This window comes from Neofelis nebulosa, chromosome 10, assembly GCF_028018385.1.
Source record: "Neofelis nebulosa isolate mNeoNeb1 chromosome 10, mNeoNeb1.pri, whole genome shotgun sequence".
Classification (NCBI taxonomy): domain Eukaryota; kingdom Metazoa; phylum Chordata; class Mammalia; order Carnivora; family Felidae; genus Neofelis; species Neofelis nebulosa.
In genome coordinates, this window is record NC_080791.1 from 103,931,486 (window position 1) to 103,955,214 (window position 23,729).

General features: G+C 39.7%; 3 protein-coding genes across 3 annotated transcripts; 1 reads left to right on the forward strand and 2 right to left on the reverse strand.

The window, feature by feature from the left end:
- Positions 1 to 3,141: 3,141 nt before the first annotated feature.
- LOC131486693 (olfactory receptor 5A2) lies at positions 3,142 to 4,107 on the reverse strand. Its single transcript, XM_058686579.1, has one exon. It carries the CDS (start codon positions 4,105 to 4,107, stop codon positions 3,142 to 3,144), a length of 966 nt encoding a protein of 321 aa, XP_058542562.1.
- A 6,013-nt stretch (positions 4,108 to 10,120) lies between these two features.
- On the reverse strand, positions 10,121 to 12,132 carry LOC131487909 (voltage-dependent anion-selective channel protein 1-like). Its single transcript, XM_058689100.1, is given in 3 exon segments — positions 10,121 to 10,742; positions 11,004 to 11,878; positions 11,881 to 12,132. Coding segments are annotated over 2 exon segments (849 nt in total). The 5' UTR covers positions 12,101 to 12,132; the 3' UTR covers positions 10,121 to 10,742; positions 11,004 to 11,249.
- Positions 12,133 to 21,240: 9,108 nt separating this feature from the next.
- LOC131488887 (olfactory receptor 5A1) lies at positions 21,241 to 22,513 on the forward strand. Its single transcript, XM_058690736.1, has one exon. The coding sequence runs from the start codon at positions 21,247 to 21,249 to the stop codon at positions 22,201 to 22,203; it is 957 nt and encodes a 318-aa protein (XP_058546719.1). The 5' UTR covers positions 21,241 to 21,246; the 3' UTR covers positions 22,204 to 22,513.
- Positions 22,514 to 23,729: the final 1,216 nt, after the last annotated feature.

The window sequence follows — 23,729 nt, forward strand, 5'->3', positions numbered from 1 at the left end:
TCTCTCTCTCTCTCTCTCTCTCTCTCTCTCTCTCTCTCTCTCTCTCTCTCAAAAATAAACAAATAAACATTTAAAAATAATAATAAAATTCTTTTAAAAATAAATGAATAAATAAATAAATAAATAAATAACCTAGGTATTTAGAGACACAATTTTTCTTACACCAAAGGAAGGAAGATCTATTAATCAATCCATGGACATGTTGATTAGAAGGGAAAATGGTCACCTAGAAGAGAGGAAGATGAATTCTTGGGGAGAGAAAGTGTCCGTGCCCTGGCCCAGCACTTCAGCCTGTCTGGACCCTGTTGTTGGACACACCAAGTGCTGACACACATTGCCCACTTTCTCTCCAAAAAGACTTTCGCTTATAACTTGTTTTTCCATGTGGTTTCCTCAGCAGGACAGGATTGTGCTGCTCGCACAAGTACAAGCTTGGCAATTTAGTTCTTCCAAAACTAAAAATGGCATCTGGCTTATGCAGTTAGCTATTCTGAGCTTGGTAACTTCAGTCCATCTGGAAGAGGTCTTCAGAGGTTGTGAAGATTAGCAGCACACCCTGAATTCTGGTAATTTTACTAAAGTGAATTCACCTCCAGCCAGCTAGCTGCCCGCCTCCCCAGGACAGCTCTACCTTGTCTTGCTTCGAAGAGCTATGGAATGCCTGATTCTTTCACTGCCAGAAATATTATTTAATGTATGTCTATTTATCTGCCCCATAATAAATGCATTGATTTAGGAAGTTTCATTTAACATATGGCTTACTATAAACCCCAGGTTATTTTTGCTTCATTCAAGTCTCATGACCAAACCCCATCTTATGCACTGTATTTAACAATTATTAATGAGCATTACTTTCTGTTTGGTAGTTGGGAAAACTGCAAAAGTACATTATGTCTTATCAATGCAAGGAGAAAATTTCAAATGGCAGCAAACGTGTGTAGCTAAACAAGAGTTATTTTTCTAAAGATCTTACATTCAGAATCTGTGTTCATCAAAAAAATTTATGTATGATAATTAGACCAGTGACAGCTCCATGTAAATCCAAAGCGTGAGGCATATTTTCCTTTATATGTTTCTTTGTTTGTTTGTTTGTTTTGTTCCAATGACTTTTGGCATTAGGAGAATTTAAGCTTAGCTACCAAAGGTAAATTGAAATGTAAGAGCTCAGTGAAGTGGGGTACAGATAAGGAAAGGAGGAGGGGAAAATGGCTATAAGGAAAGGCGAGGTGTCCAGGTAACTGATAGAGTTGGCTTAATAGTAGCATTTCCATGTATAGCCACTTCTATGAACTTGAATTCTTTCTATTTTTCTAATGACTGCTTCCTCTATGCAAAGTAAGTGGCAGAGATGGGAGGCACAGGCATACCTTTTTACTGAGACTATTATGTCTCAATTTGAGTTGCTATCCCCAAAGTACCTAATTTGCTTCTTTTTAGCACATTAACCTGAATTTCTCTTGATTTATACAAAATTGACTAGTAATATGAGCTAACATTTATTAAGTATTACCATAAAACCAGGCACTAAGCTAAGCTCTTTTCATGTATATGCTTCACTTAATTGTTGAATCAATTGCATGAGGTAGATACCATTGTTATCCTCATTTTACAGATGAGAAAAATGGAGCTTGTAAATAACTTGCATAAGGCCACCTACCTACAAAGTAGCAAACATGAGATAAATAATTGCAGGTCTACTGATTTAAGAATGCCTAACAAATACTCTTAACCACTTTCACTCTGGTATCTGCAGACCCACTTTCCAGTGCATTAAAGCCATCACAAATATCACATTTTCTACCAAACTAAGGAAATGTCGTCTATTTCTTTGGCTCAAATGGTGATAAATAAATATTATTATAGAATAACAATAATAATAATAATAATCACCCCTTGAGTATTTGCTGCCCACCAGTACTATTCTAGTGCTTGTATATACTGAGTCATGTAATTCTTCACAATAAACCTATGATATATTTACTACTATTATTCCTATTTTACACACAGAAGGAACTAAGGTACACAGAGCCCAAGTACACACAGGTAGGTACTTTACTTATTTATGGCCAACCAAGAGCAGCCACAGCTGAATAAATGTATGCCAGTTGTTTACTGCTGGTTCAAGGACACATAACAAGTTCTGAGACAACATGGAGGAGAAAAATCACTCTCTTCAATTCCTTGGCTAAATTCTCTTCTAGAACTTATCACAAAATTGGTGAAAACATAGAACTTTTCATGCCAAATGAAGGTATGCTCCTCTTCTGTAGGTTCCTAAGAAATGTTCAGTCATTAAAGCCATGATTAGAGATCTCTTTCCTGCCTTAACACATCTAAAGGGTCAGTACTATACCACCATCAGTCACAGGGGATCACAACAGCTGTGATTCTCAAAGAAGAGAGGGTGTCTGCCTTGTGGTGCTCATGTGCCATAAAGGAAGCATGTTAGAACCTCATAAGAGAGAAAGGCAACTGTTTTTAGAAATAGTATCTCTTTCCTCAGGTTACTATGCTATATATTCCTATCTTACTTTAAGAATCACCATCCTGAATGCAGGACTAACATTTTGTTCAGTACTTTCCTGCTATAGACACAATGTCTTTGTCTTTGTCATGGCGAAGTTTTCTGCTAAACTGAGCATTTATAATATTGGTTTATGCGATGCTATTCATTCTAGGAACCAATAATGGCCAAACTGTTTTCCAATAACCAATAGGTAAACTAGTTGAGGGAATATTGGAAAGGGGAAAAAAATCTGGTCAACACAAATCATTGTGTAAATCAACTAGTCCAAAACCACATGAAAATCTGCATAGTTAATTCAGCTCATGGCTTCTTTGAAAACATTAGCTCAGAGTGAGATGAAAAAAAAAAAAAAAAAAAAAAAAAAAAAAGGGGCGCCTGGGTGGCGCAGTCGGTTAAGCGTCCGACTTCAGCCAGGTCACGATCTCGCGGTCCGTGAGTTCGAGCCCCGCGTCAGGCTCTGGGCTGATGGCTCGGAGCCTGGAGCCTGTTTCTGATTCTGTGTCTCCCTCTCTCTCTGCCCCTCCCCCGTTCATGCTCTGTCTCTCTCTGTCCCAAAAATAAATAAAAAACGTTGAAAAAAAAAAAAAAAAAAAAAAAAAAAAGAAAACATTAGCTCAGAGTGAGAAAAACAAAGGCCCATGAGAATGCATGTGATCCTTTTGCACAGCTTTCCTCATGGCATTTTTAATCTCCTTATTCCTAAGACTATAGATGATAGGATTCACCATAGGGATCACCAGAGCATAGAATATGGACACCACCTTGTCCCGGTTTAGGGAGTAGCTAGAACGAGGTCGCATGTACATGAAGAGACCAGAACCATAGAAGAGAGTCACAGCAGTCAGGTGAGAGGCACAGGTGCTGAAGGTTTTGGTCCTACATTTAGCTGAGCTGATCTTCAGGACAGCAACAACAATGTAACCATAAGAAATGAGGATCACAAGGACAGAAACCATTCCAACAACAACACCCACAATGAAGTTCACCACCTGGCTGGCAAAGGTATCAGAGCAGGACAGAACCAGAACTGGAGGAAGGTCACAGAAGAAGTGGTCGATCCTGTTGGGCCCACAGAAATCATGCTGAAAGACAGAGTATGTTTCAATCAAAGAACTGAGGAATCCACCCACATAGGCCCCAGCCACCATCTTTAAACAAAGTGTATGGGATATGAGGACTGTGTAGAGCAATGGGTTGCAGATTGCAGCATAGCGGTCATATGCCATGGCTGCCAAAAGAAAGCATTCAGTCAGCCCCATTCCACAGAACACAAAGTACTGCATGGCACAGCCAACAAAAGAAATGGTTTTCTGCCCTGTGATGATGTCAGAGAGCATCTTCGGAGTCGTGGAGGACACATAGCAGATATCTAGGAAGGATAGGTTACTGAGGAAGAAGTACATGGGCGTGTGCAAGTGGGAGTCCATCCTGATGAGGGCAATGAGGCTCAGGTTCCAGGCTAGGGTCAGGAGGTAAATCCCCAGAAATAACACAAAAAGGAAAATCTTCATTTGAGGATGGTCTGAAAATCCCAGGAGGATGAATTTTGTCACAATCGTGTTATTCCTTCCTACAACCATAGACCTGCTTCCTGAATAAAGGAAAGAAACAATCCTGTGATCAGTAAGATTGTGTTTGTTATTATGTAAGTGGATATTTCTTGGAAGATCATATAAACCATTAACACCAACTTAACATCACAGCCACCTGCTAAGCAACCTTCTTGGAGGAAGTCTGCCCATGATAATCTCTTGGCACTATTTAAAATCTGTATGCTATATATTTTGCTGATTAGAAGAGAATCCATCTAATGGAGACTAAACATTTTTATCACTATAATCAGAGTTGTCATCACAGATTAAATCTATCACTATCCTACATTATCAGCTTTTCTAATCCCAAGAAAATGTATTGATAAAAAATTAGGGGTTTACCTTCTAAATTATCCCAGATCTTAATTCAGTATCAAAACACTTTCATAGTTAGTTGGGCTTGACTCTTGTATCCTCAGGATCTCCTGGGCCATCTCTGACTCCCTGAGGACTGTGGAAAAGTGACTTCACCACTCCAGATCCGCATTTTCTCAACTGAAAAATGGGAGGGTTGAGTCAGATGAGTCTCAAGGTTCCTTTGGACTTCAGTTTCTTATGGCCTTTTAGACTTTCTGACTAGAAAATATAAACTCAGATTAATAATAAAGTTAGGAATTTCTTATATTTTGTATATCTTTAATGTAAGAATCTGGAAAAGCACCTAAGCACTACAGGCTATTATATTTGACATACTCCATTTTGAGGCAGCAAATCTAACCCATAATAAAAAATAATCCATTCTTCTAAGTAATAAAACCAAGAGAAAAAGTATACATACACATGCTTAGAACTAGAAAATTTTTTCTAATTACCTAATAAGTTTTTATACAGGTCACTGCATAAAATGATCAAAATTTGGATGAACACAATCAACACCATTATGGGATAGAAGGGCCATGAACAATGCCTCCATGGAACATCAAAGCTAACTGAAATTGGATGAGCCATTGTGATCAAGAGCAAGCAGAAACCAGTATTTTCTGAGCAAGAAAAACTGGAAAGAGTTCATTAGATATTCAAGGACAATATTTAAGGATAAGCATGGAACAGCTTTGATGTCATCAGGCCAGACCAGATTATCATTTTTAAGGCATGAGGGATGCCCGTCTGCATTTTGCATTAAGAAAGACAAACCGGCACTGATCTAAGATCAAAATGAGGAAATATAAATGGGTGTAAAAAAGGCAGAAGTACCCTGGGGAAGACTCAAGGCTAAAATTAAAGTTACTGAGATTTTATCATTGTATGAAATTTGACCGCCCATGCATATTTGCAGCCAATTGCAACTATCTGATGGTGTTTCTTTATCATTCATCATATTAAAAATTGTTCTACATGAAGAGGTAGTCAACATCACTAATCATCAGGGGAATGCACATCAAACCACAATGAGTTATCACCTCACATCTGTCAAGATGTCTGTTATTAAAAAGATGAAAGATAAGTGTTGGTGAGGATACAGAGAAAAGTCTTGTGCACTGTTGGTGGGAATGTAAATTGATGTAGTCATAATGACAAACACTATGGAGGTTCCTCAAAATTTTAAAAAGAAAACTACCGTATGATTCAAAAATCCTTCTTCTGGATATACATCCAAAGAAAATGAAGCCAGTATCTTGAAGAGATAGTTCACTTACGTGTTTATTGCAGCATTATTCACAATAGTCAACATATGGAAAGAACCTAAATGTCCATTAATAGGTAAATGGGTAAAGAAACTTGAGGTAAATGATTATGATGGTGGTAGTGGTGGTAGTGACGATGATGATGATGATGATGATGATGATGGTAGATAAATATATAGATGAGAGAGAGAGAGAGAGTGGAATATTATTCAGCCATAAGAAAGTTGGAAATCTTGTCATTTGCAGCAACATAGGTGAAACTGGAGGACTTTTTGCTAAGTGAAAAAAGCCAGACACATAAAGATAAATTCTGCATATCATTTGTGGAATCTAAAAAGTCAAACTCATAAAAGTAGAGGGCAGAATAATGGTTGCAGGCTGGGGTGGTTGAGGGGGGAATGAGAAAATATTGGTCAAAGGGTGCAAAGTTTCAGTTATTCAGGATAAGTTCTGGAGATTTAATGAACAGCTTGGTGACAATAGTTGACATTACTCTATTGTATATCTGAAGTTTTCTAAGAAGATAGATCTTAAATCTCAAAACACACACACACACAAAGGGTGACTATGTAGAGGTGACAGATAAGTTATTTAGCGTGATTGTGGTGATCTTTTCACAATGTATACATATATATATATATATATATATATATATATATATATATATATACAGATGTGCCAATTAAGTTAAAATAAATACATACTACTAGCTTTGTGTTTTCTAAAATTTAAAATCTCCCCACAATCAGTAACTGATTGAGGAGCCAAAACCAAGAAGAGCTAAGACTGTTCTTCACCATGACATTAATCTATGAACCTCCCAAGGAGAAAATAACATGAGTTTTGTGTTTCTCATCTTATTATTTTAGAGAGAGAGAGAGAGCTCAAGCAGAGGAGAGGGGCAGAGGGAGAGAGAGAAAGAATCTTAAACAGGCTCCATGCTCAGCACAGAGTCTGACACGGGGCTTGATCCCACAACCCTAAGAGCATGACCTGAGCCGAAATCAAGAATAAGATGCTCAACTGACTGAGTCACCCAGGTGTCCCTGTGTTTCTTATCTTAATAAAATCTTCCCTGAAAGAATGTAAGCCACTTAAAGGCAGGCCAGGAGTTCTGTTTATTGATCTAATTTTTTTTTAATATGAAATTTATTGTCAGATTTGTTTCCATACAACATCCAGTGCTCATCCCAACAGGTGCCCTCCTCTGTTTATCAATCTCCTTATTGATTTATCCTATCATAGATCTAGAACAGTGTTTGGGACATTGGCACGGTAAATATTTGTTGAATGAATGAATTTTCTTCACTGCTTATCTATAGAGCTTTCACAGAATGTTTAGCTTATAATTAGTGCTCAATTATAATAATATAATATGCAATATATAATCTAATCACAAACATTATTAAAGGCTTATTGAGTACCAGGCACTGTTCAAAGGACTTGATTTATATTAACTCATTTAATCCTACCTGGAAGTGTGGACTTACTCTGCCCCTTTTACAGATAAAATGTGGAATAGGCTGTAAAATATAATTGTCATTTTTTGGATGAATGAGGTTGGGAAGGAAGGAGCTTAACTTACTGAATTACTTCAAGCAGAAGTGTCCTGAGATCTCTTCCTACGGAAGAAGAATTGTTGGTTGCTTTGCTCTACTAACATTTTTTCTAAACTTCACTTCATCTGCATTTCCCACTGCTCTATGCCTGGTTTCTGGTTCAGTCAATTTTTTGTGGTTTGGCCTCATGCAAATAGTAATATCTGCTTCTGGAATCCCTGCTCTTTTATTACCAAGTCTTCAAAATGGCCTTAGGGAGTTCATTATTTTAATGGGCAGGGATAGCCACACTTTTCCTCCACATGGCTGCCCTGTCATTCACTCCTGGGTCCAAAGTAAAAGCCTAGCAATCATTAGAACCAAACATTTCTGAGCACTAATTGTTCCCTGGGTGATGGGGACAGGGAAAACCACCCATTGCCAGAGTCTTATTTGCAGCCTCCTGTCTTATTCTTCTCTGAGCTTTCCCTGATCTGGGTCCAGGAAGACATCCTTTTGCATTGGTGGGCAACCTTCCACTTTGAGACCCTTCATTGGAAGTAAACCACACACAGGAGAGTTGGGCTCAAATTCTGGCTCTGCCATTTTATCTGTATAAACATGTACACATTTTTTAAATCTCTGAAATATCCATTTCCTTCCTTGTAACACTGGTGTAATAATCATTATACCAATCTCAAAGGGTTGTTTGGTAATGAAATGAGATGCAAACAGGTAGGTCTTAGCACAGTGCCTGATGAATAGAAATCACTCCAGGAATATTGAGTAACGACATCATTAACTCTGTCTACAGGGTTGTGGCCAAGAGCTCTTTCCTACTTATTTGACTTTTTTGTGTGATGAAAACAGTTTCTTTACCCTTTAATATTTTGGGTGCTACTCCCAGCACTGCCATGACCTAGATATGTGGCTGTGGGCAGGTCAGTTAACCCCTCCCCCCACCTCTCAGGGCCTGAGTAAATTGGGCTCATTTTCCAAGGACCCCTCAAACTCTGAAAATCTAAAATTTTGAGACACTCATTTCCTGGTTTTTGAAACTTTTGTACAGAAATAAAGTTTATAAGAAGGAGTTAATCTGTTCCATGGATATCAAGTCAGCAAACCTTAGCCTGAGAATAAAAATTAATTAAGTGACAAAAATATCTTCTATGTGAAAGAATATAATTACTGAGATTCTTGACACAAGATAATAGGCTGAATTTAGGGGCACAAATTTAGCAACTGAGATCACTGAAAGAAAAAAGTAAGCGACTCCAAAAATAGACAGTGAAGGAAAGAAGGTAAGGAAGTTCTTTATTTAAAAATTTTTAAGTTTACTTATTTATTTTAAGAGAGAGAGAGAGAGAAAGAGAGAAAACAAGCAAGGGGCGGGGAGCAGAGAGACGGGGAGAGAGAGAGAATCCCAAGCAGGTTCTGCACTGTCAGCTCAGAGCTAGATGCAGGACTCAAACTCACGAACCATGAGAGCATGACCTGAGCCAAAACCAAGAGTCAGACACTCAACTGACAGAGCCACCCAGGTGCCCCAAGGAAATCCTTTATTAAGAGAAGCATTTTAGGCTAGGATTGGGGATATACTGGCCCAAGAGAGCCTGAGGCTAAGAGAGTCAAGCTCAACTATGAAAGTGTTTTGGTACTGAATTAAGATCCCGGATAATTTAGAGGATAAATCCCTAATTATGATCAATACATTTTCTTGGGATTAGAAAAGTTAATAATAGAAGATAGTTATAGATGTCATCTGTCATGATAACTCTGATTATAGTGACAATGATTATTGGCAAAGTAAGACTGAGAAACTCAATAAGAGCAAATTCTAAATTAGCAATGTCTGCATTTGATAGGAAAATGTAGAGTGGGGACATTCGACATATTTGCCAACCTATTCTATAAGCAATTTAAGAACAAAGAAGAAATTTGTTTTATTAAATTCACTTGGCTATAACCATAAACTCTCATTACCATTACTTTAAAATATTGGACTTCATGTATGATTAAATTTAAGAATGTAAAGCAGAAAGTTAAGTGAACATCAAAAAGTATGAAAGCAAATAGCACATACAAGAAAATAAACTTCATTTAGAATTACAAATTTTAGGAGGCAATTCTTTGAGAGTCAACTCAAAATTTATCTCACTAGGATTCTACACATCTTAGATTTTGTTTACTGACAGCTTCTCCTAAAATATGATTTGCTTTCATGTTTATTTAACATTTTAGCACAGCTACTTTAATGACATTATTCTAATTGTTTCAAAGGAAGCCCAGAGAAAAATCTGGAGGTATTTTTGACAGTAAAACACAATCTCAGTTCTCAAATTGGAGTTTGAAAAGTTATCTCAGTTTGTATTTCCACTACTGGTGAGGAGTAAAACTGTCAACCTTTTATAGATCCAAAATCTTTTCACAAGATATTCCAAACAAAGATAAGGTACAAGATAAGAGTAAATTTAGAGGTTTTAGAGGTCTTAAATGTATATATAAGAGGAAAGTGCTAAACCGTAAGTTACAGAACCAGAGTTCCAATCCTATTCTGATGTGGGAGATTAGGTTCTTAACCTCTCTGGACCTCAGTTTTTTGCTCTAAAACAAAATACTAAAGTGGAAGACCTCTAAGAACCCAAACAGTATGATTACAACTGACATTAACAACTACATTAACTATATTGACACGGTTTCAACTATATTAACAAATCATCTGCACGGAGGACCACTAGTTTAGGCCCTCCTGTGGAATGTTGCTGCCACCTAGTGGAAGTATGTCTAAACTGTATGATCAGGTTTTTTGGTGGGGTTTTTCGGTGGTTTTTTTATGGGTTTTTTTTTTTTTTTTGAGGTTTCAATATTTTATTCAAGTTTTACTTTAAGTGATGTTAATTACAGCATTTGAAGGGGAGGATCTAATTCCACACAAAATGGAAGACTCTAAAATGTACCCATTAAACTGCTAAAAAATAAACTGAGTGGTGAGAATATAACAGAAGTCCAATTATATTCCGAATGTTGTCACCATGTGATTACAGTCACAGAGACTCTTCCCAGCTTGCAGCTGGGACTCTTAGAAGCTATTTCATACTCTGGTGCAAGGGCAAAAAAAACACAACATGAGAGGGAATTAAGTCCTGAATTATTGGCTTCATCACATCCACCTTCTCCACCCTAAATGGCACAAAAGAAACAGCTACCACGCCCTGCAGACTACTTTTGGTGTAAAAGAGGTGATGGACTGGGGTGGAAACAGGTCATGAAAATCTGTCTAAAAAATGTCTCTTTCAGATGATTTTGTACACACCACCAGTGAGTCTCTCCTTCATTAGGGTAGGAAACCAAAGTTAATTCTCAGGAAGTCATAATTTCATCCATTTACTCAATACCAGTTTACAAAGTGCCTACGAAGTCTCAGCTTCCACTTGCAGCCATTTCTAGATAAAAAAGAAACCTGACAATTCTAACCCCAACATTCTTTTTTTTTTTTTTTTCAACATTTTTTTTTTTTTTTTTTTTTTTTTGGGACAGAGAGAGACAGAGCATGAACGGGGGAGGGGCAGAGAGAGAGGGAGACACAGAATCAGAAACAGGCTCCAGGCTCCGAGCCATCAGCCCAGAGCCTGATGCGGGGCTCGAACTCACGGACCGCGAGATCGTGACCTGGCTGAAGTGGGACGCTTAACCGACGGCGCCACCCAGACGCCCCTGAAACCTGACAATTCTAGAGGGCCACCAAGGTCCCCCAAAGTCTACAGCTGAAAGGACTCTTCTTGGAATTGGGTTTCTTCTGTACCTCTGAAAGGGTAACACCTTAAAGCTGAATCATCTTTAACCTGGAGGTCTAACGTGATATTTAGCAATACTCACATCCCAGACATACGACATTAAAAGGTACACTAAATTCTGAAGGTAGCTATGCTCAAAATAGTTTAAAATTAAACGATTGTACAGTATTTGTTTATGCCTGAAATTCCAGTCCTAGACCAAGCTTGTGGCCACCAACATTGACATTCTTGCCATCCAGCAAAGCTGAGAGCGTCAGTTTGATACCTGGCTTTAGGGTCTGAGTGTATCCTGAACCTATCAGGCTGGAGTTGTTCACTTTAGCCGAGAAGCAGGCGTCAGGATCGATCTGATACTTGGCCGCTATTCCAAAGCGAGTGTTACTATTTCCTGCTGTCCGGGCCAGATTAAAGGCGGTCTCTAACTTCTTGTTCACCTTCTGATCAATGGAGCCACCAAACTCTGTCCCATCGTTTACGTTCGTGTGGAGCTGGAATTCGTCAGTCTTGTAGCCAACTGCAAAGTTGCTCTGGGTCACTCGAGACTTTGCAGTCTCAAAATTCATCTGGTAGCCAGCCAGCCAGCCCTCATAGCCCAGCACCAGAGCGCCCCGGATCGAAGGGCCGGCGATGTCGAAATCCACGTCACAGCCCAGGTTGATGTGCTCCCGCTTACACCCTGTCTTGATTTTAGCACTTTTTCCCCCTGTGTTTGATGAGAAGGATGAATCAAAGGTCAGCTTCAGTCCACGTGCAAGCTGATCCTCCACAGTAATCTCTGTGCCTAGTGTGTCGTCAGTGTTCATTTCTCCGTAAACGTCAGACCATATTCAGTCCATCTGTACTTGGTTTCCAGACTGCCCGTCACTTTGGTGGTCTCAGTGTTGGCGGAACCTGAGCTCGTAAATTCCATTCCATTCTCAGATTTTGTCTCCAAATCGAGTTTGATTAAGCCAAATCCATAACCCTTGGTGAAGACATCCCTGGCACATTTGCCAAGATCAGCATACGTGGGAGGCACAGCCATCTTCTGCTGGGGGGGCGGGGGGTGGCGGGGCGGCGGGCTCGGCGGCTGCTACCGCGGGGGCTGCATCTCGAGGAACGAGGAACGGAGAGCAGCGGTGGGGCCGAGGGCGGGACCTTTTTTATGTTAATTTTTGAGAGAGAGAGAGAGAGACAGAGCGCGAGCTGAAGGAGGGGCAAAGAGAGAGGGAGACCCAGGATCTAAGCTGTCAGCACAGAGCCCAAGGTGGGGCTCAGACTCACAAACCGCAAGATCATGCATGACCTGAGCCGAAGTTGACTCTTAACCAACTGAGTCACCCAGGCACCCCATGTAGGGTCAGTTTTAAGAGGTGACCTTTGGGGACTAAAATCCACGTGAGAACCTAGCATTGCAATAGTAATTGATTATCCTCAAACACAGTATATACCCACTATGCTCTAAGCATTGTACTATATATACCCCTCAAGTTCCTTAACTCAATACCATCATGCAGTTCAATTCTGGGAAAGGAACCAGACCAGGAGATGGAGCAAGTCGCTAAGCAAATTGAAAATGGTAAATAACACTAATCGACAAATATATTTAGACAAGAGTGATGTAATTGAGAATAGGCAAGTCACAAGTTCACATTCAAGGTACCATTTTAAACCAATCAGATTTTTAAGTGCTTTAAAAGAAGCATCATAACATAATGAAAGAACAGTCTAGAAAAATGGCCATCCCGAGTTAAAAAATATTAAAAAGGGGGGGGGGGCGCCTGGGTGGCTCAGTCTGTTAAGCATCAGACTTCGGCTCAGGTCATGATCTCATGGTTCCTGAGTTAGAGCCCCGCGTCAGGCTCTGTGCTGACAGCTCACAGCCTGGAGCCTGCTTTAGATTCTGTGTCTCCCTGTCTCAGCCCCTTCCCTGCTCATACTTTCTCTCTCTCTCTCTCTCTCTCACTCACTCACTCTCTCTCTCTAAAAAATGAATAAATATTTTAAACATTTTTAATTAAAAATGGTAGTGTTAACACATGGCATGAGTCTTAATCCTGCCTGTTTTCATCTGAGTGGTCTTGTGCACCTCCCTGATTTCACATCACCTCTTCATCTGTGAGATTCAACCAAGTGTATCAACATTGTATGATTGTGTCAGGATCATAAATGCACCTTATATAAAAACCACTATATAAAAACTATTCAAATGGAATGATTTTTAAATTATCAATTTGGCTCAGAAGAAACACCTCCAGCTGTAGAATTCTGATACCAGTTTATTAGAAATTCATGGTAATCTATATTACTATTGTTCCCAGCTAACTATGTTTTTATTAAATACCAACTAACTACTGTACATGTTTTCATTAAGATGCCAGCTAAGTTGGACATAGTTTTTTTAGAGGGGGGAGGGGCAGAGAGAGAGAGAGAGAAAGGGTGGGAGAGAATCCCAAGCAGGCTCCATGCTCAGCATGGAACCCGACACCGGGCCCAATCCCATGACCCTGGGATCATGACCCAAGCTGAAATAAAGAATCCGATGCTTAACCAACTAAGCCACCTGGGAGCCTCATCTTGGACATAGTTTTTAGAAGACTTTCATGTTAAGCAATTATTCTTGGCACAATAATTTTTTAATAAACTATTATTACTATCATGGTCATTTTTTATTATTTTGAGCTGAGTATTACTATGAACACTATTTGTGAGTGGTGTGACATTATACTTCTGGAAAATACATGAACATATTAGACCCTCTTGGAATTGCTAAGTAAGACTTAAACCCAAAATGAATCATTAGGAAATTATAAGTGTTAAATCCTAAATAAGATAAAAATATCCTTAACCATTGATACAGTAAAAATTGCAACAAAAAATTTAAACTTTAAATAGTTTTTTAATTTTAATTTTTATTTTCATTTTCATTTCTATTTTTAATATGAAATTTATTGTCAAATTGGTTCCCATACAACACCCAGTGCTCATCCCAAAAGTGGCCTCCTCAATACCCATCACCCACCCCCTATCAACCCTCAGTTTGTTCTCAGTTTTTAAGAGTCTCTTATGCTTTGGCTCTCTCCCTCTCTAACCTCTTTTTTTTTTTCCTTCCCCTCCCCCATGGTCTTATGTTAAGTTTCTCAGGATCCACATAAGAGTGAAAACATATGGTATCTGTCTTTTTCTGTATGACTTACTTCACTTAGCATAGCACTCTCCAGTTCCATCCACATTGCTACAAAAGGCCATATTTCATTCTTTCACATTGCCACATAGTATTTCATTGTGTATATAAACCACAATTTCTTTTTTTTTTTTAATTTTTTTTTAACATTTATTTATTTTTGAGACAGAGAGAGACAGAGCATGAACAGGGGAGGGTCAGAGAGAGAGGGAGACACAGAATCTGAAACAGGCTCCAGGCCCTGAGCGGTCAGCACAGAGCCCAATGCGGGGCTCGAACTCACGGACTGTGAGATCGTGACCTGAGCCGAAGTTGGCCGCTTAACCGACTGAGCCACCCAGGCGCCCCAACCACAATTTCTTTATCCATTCATCAGTTGATGGACATTTAGGCTCTTTCCATCATTTGGCTATTGTTGAAAGTGCTGCTATAAACATTGGGGTACAAGTGCCCCTGTGCATCAACACTCCTGTATCCCTTGGGTAAATTCCTAGCAGTTCTATTGCTGATCATAGGGTAGGTCTATTTTTAATTTTTTGAGGAACCTCTACACTGTTTTCCAGAATGGCTGCACCAATTTGCATTCCCACCAACAGGGCAAGAGGGTTCCCGTTTCTCCACATCCTCTCCAGCATCTGTGGTCTCCTGATTTGTTCATTTTAGCCACTGACTGGCGTGAGGTGACTATCTCAGTGTGGTTTTGATTTGTATTTCCCTGGTGAGGAGTGATGTTGAGCATCTTTTCATGTGCCTGTTGGCCATCTGGATGTCTTCTTTAGAGAAGTGTCTATTCATGTCTTCTGCCCATTTCTTCACTGGATTATTTGTTTCTTGGGTGTGGAGTTTGGTGAGCTCTTTATAGATTTTGGATACTAGCCTTTTGTCTGATAATGTCATTTGCAAATATCTTTTCCCATTCTGTTGGTTGCCTTTTAGTTTTGTTGGTTGTTTCCTTTGCTGTGCAGAAGCCTTTTATCTTCATGAGGTCCCAATAGTTCATTTTTGCTTTTAATTCCCTTGCCTTTGGGGATGTGTCAAGTAAGAAATTGCTGCGGCTGAGGTCAGAGAGGTCTTTTCCTGCTTTCTCCTCTAGGGTTTTGATGGTTTCCTGTCTCACATTCAGGTCCTTTATCCATTTTGAGTTTGTTTTTGTGAATGGTGTAAGAAAGTGGTTTAGTTTCATCTTTCTGCATGTTGCTGTCCAGTTCTCCCAGCACCATTTGTTAAAGAGACTGTCTTTTTTCCATTGGATATTCTTTCCTGCTTTGTCAAAGATTAGTTGGCCATACGTTTGTGGGTCTAGTTCTGGGGTTTCTATTCTATTCCATTGGTCTATGTGTCTGTTTTTGTGCCAATACCATGCTGTCTTGATGATGACAGCTTTGTGGTAGAAGCTAAAGTCTGGAATTGTTATGCCTCCTGCTTTGGTCTTCTTCTTCAAAATTACTTTGGCTAGTCAGGGCCTTTTGTGGTTCCATACAAATTTTAGGATTGCTTGTTCTAGCTTTGAGAAGAATGCTGGTTTTGATTGGGATTACATTGAATGTGTAGATAGCTTTGGGTAGTATTGACATTTTGACAATATTTATTCTTCCAATCCATGAGCATGGAATGTCTTTCCATTTCTTTATATCTTCTTCAATTTTCTTCATAAGCTTTCTATAGTTTTCAGCTTACAGATCTTTTACATCTTTGGTTATATTTATTCCTAGGTATTTTATGCTTCTTGGTGCAATTGTGAATGGGATCAGTTTCTTTATTTGTCTTTCTGTTGCTTCATTATTAGTGTATAAGAATGCAACTGATTTCTGTACACTGATTTTTAAACTTTAAATAATTTTCATGGAAATAAACCATTAAGTGTTTTCTACTTATCAAGGCATTTGAAGACACCTATGAATCAACATCTTAGTAAGCATGAGTTTTCCACGTTTTGACTAAATGTCCGTTGATCTACATTTCCCTCAGAAATTCTCAAAGGGAAGATCCCAAAGGAAGAGAATAAAAGTTTACTCATCTGGTTTCAGGACAGTGGTACAGCCTGAGAGGAGAGGTGATCTGGAAAAAAACATTTTCTATCACTGAAATCATCCTTCTCCTCGCCAACATCTGTTGTTACCTGAGTTGTTAATGTTAGCCATTCTGACAGGTGGTTCCTCAAAAAACTAAAAATAGAACTACCCTACAACCCAGCAATTGCACTACTAGGCATTTATCCATGAGATACAGGTGTGCTGTTTCAAAGGGAAACATGTACCCCCATGTTTATAGCAGCACTATCAACAATAGCCAAAGTATGGAAAGAGCCCAAATGTCCATCGGTGGATGAATGGATAAAGAAGATGTGGTGTATATACACACACACACACACACACACACACACACAATGGAGTATTACTCAGCAATCAAAAAGAATGAAATCTTGACATTTGCAACTATGTGGATAGAACTGGAGGGTATTATGCTAAGTGAGATAAGTCAGTCAGAGAAAGACAAAAATCATATGACTTCACTCATATGAGGACTTTAAGAGACAAAACAGATGAACATAAGGGAAGGGAAACAAAAATAGCATAAACACAGGGGGACAAAACAGAAGAGACTCATAAATATGGAGAACAAACTGAGGGTTACTGGAGGGGTTGTGGGAGGGGGAATGGGCTAAATGGGTTAGGGGCACTAAGGAATCTACTCCTGAAATCATTGCTGCACTATATGCTAACTAACTTGGATATAAATTTAAAAAAATAAAAATTTAAAAAAATCATCCTTCTGTCCAAGCCCAAAGGGGCTAGTCTCTTCAGACAGAGTAAGAGACTATTCTCATGGCTAGAAAGGTTCAGGGTCACTTGGAGGTACAGGATTATCAGTTTCAGTTGAGCTTACTCAAATGTCCCTCTTTGAATTCTCATCAAAATTCAGTATTCTCAGTTTAAGAAACAAGTGAATCAAACCTTTTTCTTTTCTCCCTTCCTCTCTCCAAACACAAAAGTTAGTGATTTCCTTTGTGTGGAGTGTCTGGCCTTAAATTATTTTTTATTTGTACATGACCCTCCATAGAATCAACATTTTTACATTCTTATACTACATCATGCTATATAAGAGTAAATTTTAAAATTTTTGGAGGAAAAAGCCGTGTATCAAACGTCTCTCTCACAGAAAGATAGGTTTCTGTGGAAAGAGAATGGATTTATGAAGGGAAGATTACAATTGACCTTTCAACACATTTATGTGCAATTGCATTCCAAAGTAAATGAATGTACCATTCATTGGTGTCATATAATCATGGGTTCAAATATTGGATCAATCTCTTACTAGCCATAAAATTTTGAGCAACTCATTTAGCTTTTCTGCATATATATACAGCTTTGCTTTCTTCTGCAGAGTAGGCGTTTATCTTGTCCTATGTGTTCTTCTGCTATCCTGAGTTTGTTCATCATGTACCACCAGAAGAGATTTTGACTAGCCTTGGGGGATCAGAAGAGATGGCCACTGGGATGGAGTTTAATAACATTGCATTCGGAGCATTTATTTGAGTATGTGTTCTCCATACCACCCCAGAGATCAATTAACTACAGATCTTTGAGGTTTGGGTGATACATTTCTTTCTCTTTCAAAAAAGACCCTCAAGGGCAAATGTAATGAAATATCTCCAAGGAGAGAGGAAAAAAATCTCTCTCAAGTTCATTTCCAATCCCAGCTTTGAAACATTTTCAACATGACCCCAACTGCAGATATTAGCAGATACCAGAGGAACTTCTTAAAGATTATATCTCTCTCTTCTCTCTGTATATTTTTCTCTCCTACTTTTCTGCTCACTAACACACATTCTATGCATCAAGTGGATATTTTTATCTCCCCTGAACAAACCAGCTCCAAGCTTCCTCTCCCAGCTCATTAGCACTTTGGGGATTGAAATCAGTTACTGAAGCATGATTAGACTCCTTTCAACACAAAACTCAAGACAGGTATCAGCTAAAGGACAGACAGACGAGAGGAAGAGGGTGAGTTCAGTCATTCATCTTTTATTTTTTTGTCTTCTTGCTTTATAGAGCACTTTAGATCTACAAGACTATACAGATGACTAAGTTCCTTGGATTTTAGTTTTTCTCCATGTACTCTCAATTCTGTCTTTTCCCCAATTCAGCCACAATCTTACCTTACCCCTGCTTTGGTGGGCTTCCTGGACTATGTTTGAGCCCTTGCAACTAGAAAGAGAAATTAAGAGGAAATGAAATTTTGAAGGAATTGTTATGCCCTCGAACAGAGATCCAGTTATTAATAAGTGGTTTGAAAATCAATTTGGAAGGGCTGTGATTGGGGCAGACTTTACATAGCAGATTTTCCAAACACCACAGAGACCTCTCTCTTTTCTAACTGGTGGCCTGAATTTTACCATCTGAATCTTAATTCTTGGAGTCAAGCTTTGGTGCTTTTTGAATGCTCACCTTATGTCAAGAGGGACTCTTTCATTTCCATCAACTATTTGTACATTGTAGGACAATTTGTACATCTGTAGGACAGACCTGGAAGAAGATCTTGAGGGATTGGGCTCCTGCAGCAGTGAGAGGAGGAGGCATCATGAAGTGGAGGACAGAGCCCAGGGCAGGAATAATGGGCAGATCAGATGATCCACACCTACTCCCCAGTTTGGCCGAAACTCTTGTCATTACACCATTTTTTAATTCCATCACCAACTATTCTGTTAAGCTCGGACTAAGCAGACTTAGTACTGTCTTGCAGATATTTGATAAAAGATGAGCTGAGTTGTAAATCAACTTTATCAGTTCCCATCAATTCCTGAGTGTCTTCTGTGTGCAAGGTACTATTCTAGGTGCCTGATTTTGCTGGCTTATCATATCTTCACAATGGCCTCAAAGACTAGTGTTATTCACAAAGATGCAGTTCAGCATCTGTGAGTGCAGTGAGGTCACTGAGCCTCCCAAACTCTCCTTTTCCAGCTGCTATTGTTTATACTTATAGGATAGTAGGGAGTCTAGACTCAGACCAAAATGAGCCCTGCAAGTCTGCTGTGAGTGAAGATTTTCTTTCTCTGTGAAAAAAAAAGAAGAAAGTCCTCATGAGCAGAGTTCAGTGGCATAAAGTGCTCCCAAGAGCCCTTAAATACCTTCTGTTTAATGTTCTAGAGTAAGATTCAGGGCATCCATGGGCAAGAGTGAAACTCTGGGTATGCTTTTTCTCTTGTTCAATTTGTCCAGATTCACTTTCTGTTTCTGGGAATGGTAAATTTCATTCTTAAATGTGGAAGTTCTCCCCACTGATGGCAACATTCAAACAGACTTGCAGTTGACCTATCAACCCCTAGATCATTAAATTCTTCAACCCCTCTCCTAAACACTTGTTACAAACCTACATGTCCCATCAGTGAACTCCTCAATTCAGTAAGGTAAGCACATTCCCCCCACATAAGGGGAAGAGTTTCCAAATAAGACCCAGTTCCTTAAAGAATTCTTTAAAGAATATTCACTGCTGATAGCAATCACAGTCCCAATTAAGCAAAGTCTTATCTCAAGACCCATGAGCCTTGTGCACATTATCTTAAGCGACCCTTCAACAACTCTGTGAAGAAGTCACTGTTATCCCCATTCTCCGTCCTACAAACGGAGAAACTGAAACTCAGAAAGCCTAAATGAGTTGCGCAACATCCCACAGCTGGCAAGTGGCAGAGTCAGGATGAGAGCCAGGCTTGTCCCGAAGCCTGCCCAGAATTATAACCACCACCTTACTCCCCTCCTTTTCCTGATAGCCTGAAGAGGTGCCCCCCAAAAGACCTTGAATCACATTGCAGACCTCAGGTGTCTACCTAAGGGCAGGGCTCATGTGAATGGCTGAGTGCTCCAGCAGAGCTGTTTGGTGTTACGCACTGATGGTTTGCTCCCCTCTCTCTTTTTTTCTCCCTTCCCCTATGTTCATCTGCTTTGTCTCCTAAACTCCACATATGAATGAAATCATATGGTATTTGTCTTTCTCTGACTGACTTATTTCACTTAGTATAAAACACTCTAGCTCCATCCACATTGTTGCAAATGGCAAGATTTCATTCTTTTTGATGACTAATATTCCATCATATATATACAAATATATTTATATATACATACCATATTTATACATACTATATATACATTCAATATATACATTATATATACACATATTATACATTATATATACACATTATATATACACATATTATACATTATATATACACATTATATATACACATATATTATAAGTATATATTTATATATACATACTATATTTATAGTAGCATTATCAACAATAGCTAAACTACAGAGAGAGCCCAAATGTCCAGCAACTGATGAATGGATAAAGAAGATGTGGCTCTCTCTATAGTTTGGCTATTGTTGATAATGCTACTATAAGCAATGATGTGCATATATCCCTTCAAACCTATATTTTTATATCCTGTGGGTAAATACCTAGTAGTGCAATTGCTGGGTGGTAGGGTAGTTCTATTTTTAATTTTTTGGGGAACCTCCATACTGTGTTCCAGAGTGGCTACACTGGTTTGCATTCCCACCAACAATAAAAAAACAATTTGCCAAATCCTCCCCAACATCTGTTGTTTCCTGTGTTGCTAATTTTAGCCATTCTGACAGGTGTGGGTGGTATCTCATTGTGGTTTTGATTTGTATTTTCCTGAGGATGAGTGATGTTGAGCATCTTTTCGTGTGTCTACTAGACATCTGGTTGTCTTCTTTGGAAAAATGTCTATTCATGTCTTCTGCCCATTTCTTAACTAGATTACTTGGTTTTGGGGTGTTAAGTTTGGTAAGCTCTTTCTAGATTTTGGTACTAACCCTTTATCAGATATGTCATTTGCAAATATCTTCTCCCATCCCGCAGGCTGCCTTTTAGTTTTGTTGATTGTTTCCTTCACTGTGCAGAAGCTTTTTGTCTTGATGAAGTCCAACAGTTGCCCTTGGGTTATCATTATTGTGCCAGGTCTACTCTTCTCCTTGTGGTCCATGAGAAGCATGTCCACAGCTAAGGCCTGGAATAGCTCTTCAGTAACCATGTTCATCTTCCTGGGATTTGCAGACCATCCAGAACTCCAGACCCTTCTCTTTGTGACCTTCCTGGGTATCTATCTTGTGACACTGGCCTGGAACCTGGCCCTCATCTTTTTGATCAGAGGTGACCCCCGTCTGCACACACCCATGTACTTCTTCCTCAGCAACTTGTCTTTCATCGACATCTGCTACTCTTCTACAGTGGCCCCCAAGATGCTCACTGATTTCTTCCGGGAGCAAAAGACCATATCATTCTTGGGCTGTGCTGCTCAGTTTTTTTTCTTTGTCAGTATGGGTCTCACTGAGTGCTTCCTCCTGACTGCCATGGCATACGACAGATACGCAGCCGTCTCCAATCCCCTGCTCTACACAGCCATCATGTCCCAGGGCCTCTGCACACGCATGGTGCTTGGGGCATATGTTGGTGGCTTCCTGAGCTCCCTGATCCAGGCCAGCTCCATATTTCAGCTTCACTTCTGCGGACCCAACATTATCAATCATTTCTTCTGTGACCTCCCTCCAGTACTGGCACTTTCTTGCTCTGACACCTTTCCTAGTCAAGTGGTGAATTTTCTCGTGGTAGTCACTACTGGGGGGACATCGTTCCTCATCCTCATCATCTCCTACAGTTACATAGGAACTGCTGTCTTGAAAATCCGTTCAGTGGAAGGCCGAAAGAAAGCCTTCAGCACATGTGCCTCACACTTGATGGTGGTGACTCTGTTGTTTGGGACGGCCCTTTTCATGTACCTGAGACCCAGCTCCAGCTACTCGCTTGGCAGGGACAAGGTAGTGTCTGTGTTCTATTCACTGGTGATCCCCATGCTGAACCCTCTCATTTACAGTTTGAGGAACAGAGAGATCAAAGATGCCCTATGGAAGGTGTTGGAGAAGAAGAAACTGTTTTCCTAGTTCACGACTGAAAATATATTTCTCCAGAGACAAATGATCTCTGGCATCTACCTCCACCTCTGACATTGACGAGGGAGACATCTTGTGTGCATATTTGAAAATGGAGGCTCCTCCCACCAGATTTCTCTCACCATTCCTCATGGCCATCTGCCTACTGACCCACCATGGATAGTCAAAAGGAGGAAGAGATTACTTCAGCAAAAACATCACCCCAGGATACCCAATTGGTATTACAACAACCACCTTTTATTGGGTGCTTAATGAGTACCAGGCACAAACATTATTTAATTAAATTATGACGCACATAGCACCATCCCATGTTATAAATGAGGAGACAGAGTCCGAGCAAGGAAGACTGACTTGCCCAGGACCATACAGGAAAAGGTTGAACCCACTCAGACCCAGGTTTTCTGAACTCCAGAGCCAGTGCTCTGCCCAAATGCTACCTTCCACATTCAACAACAAACAACCTTGAAGTTGTACAAGTGTATGACTCTTGTTACTGGCATATGGCAGAACCCAAAAAGATACACTATGTATGGTTGAGGTGAATGAGAGGAATAAGATACCTACTCCATTAAACACTCTTCCAAGACCTCCCTGTTGGATTCCCATTACAGCTACTCAATAATTTGCTAACACTGAAGGACAATACCCTTTGCCGCCATTTTTCTCTATCTCCACTACATTGGGGCCTAGAAATTCTGAACTCAACGGAATCACATCAGTGCTCTTCTTCCCAGTCTCAATCACCGAAACCACCTAGTTGGTCAGTATCTTCTAGATTTCTACCACGTCATCCTGTTCAGCACCTGACTCCATTTCATAGTATGGTCTCCTTTTCTCACCATATTCTGAGTTCTTCTTGCTGTCTTCTATTTGAACCCATTGCTCCTATAAGATCCTTGCTTCTTTCCCTGTATAGATTAGCCCTTGCAGACCCACAGTATTATTTGCTATCATCTCAGGAAGGTATACCCCAGGCTCTCACCTCCAGGCCATTACTCCTTTATGGAGGTACTTACAGTGGCATCGATCAGCACAACCATTTCTCCTGGCAAATCCCTCTCTCATTGGTCTGTGGCTCTGTTCCCTTCCCAACACACTGACTTTCCATTCGTGCAGGTCTAGTGGATATGCAGAAAGATTTAATTTGATTTTGTTGTTCATGTAAGTGGATTAATTATTTCCTTTGTATCTGGAAGAGTGTAAAGAATGCATGGGGAAGAAAGATATCTGTGTAAGGTCTCCTGGTTTCTCCAGTCTCCTAAATTCATTCCCACCGAAGGTCAAGCAAACTTAAAATGACCCATAGAAATAACACCCAATGGTGTTACCCAATGGGTAACTTTTCCTGAAGTTCCTTTATCAGTTACCTTTATGAATATTAGAACCCATATGACATCATTGTATTGGAAAGTCTGGGGATCATTTCTACTGATGGTTGCTACACCCTGGACAGCTCTAGTTTTGTGCTTCCCCAGCTGGCTGAGGATAATGTGAGGAGGTCTTTGTGATTATTTAAA

Coding starts and splice junctions, on each gene's coding strand:
- LOC131488887 (XM_058690736.1), top strand. CDS start 21,247: ATGAGAAGCATGTCCACAGCTAAGGCCTGGAATAGCTCTTCAGTAACC.
- LOC131486693 (XM_058686579.1), bottom strand. CDS start 4,107: ATGGTTGTAGGAAGGAATAACACGATTGTGACAAAATTCATCCTCCTG.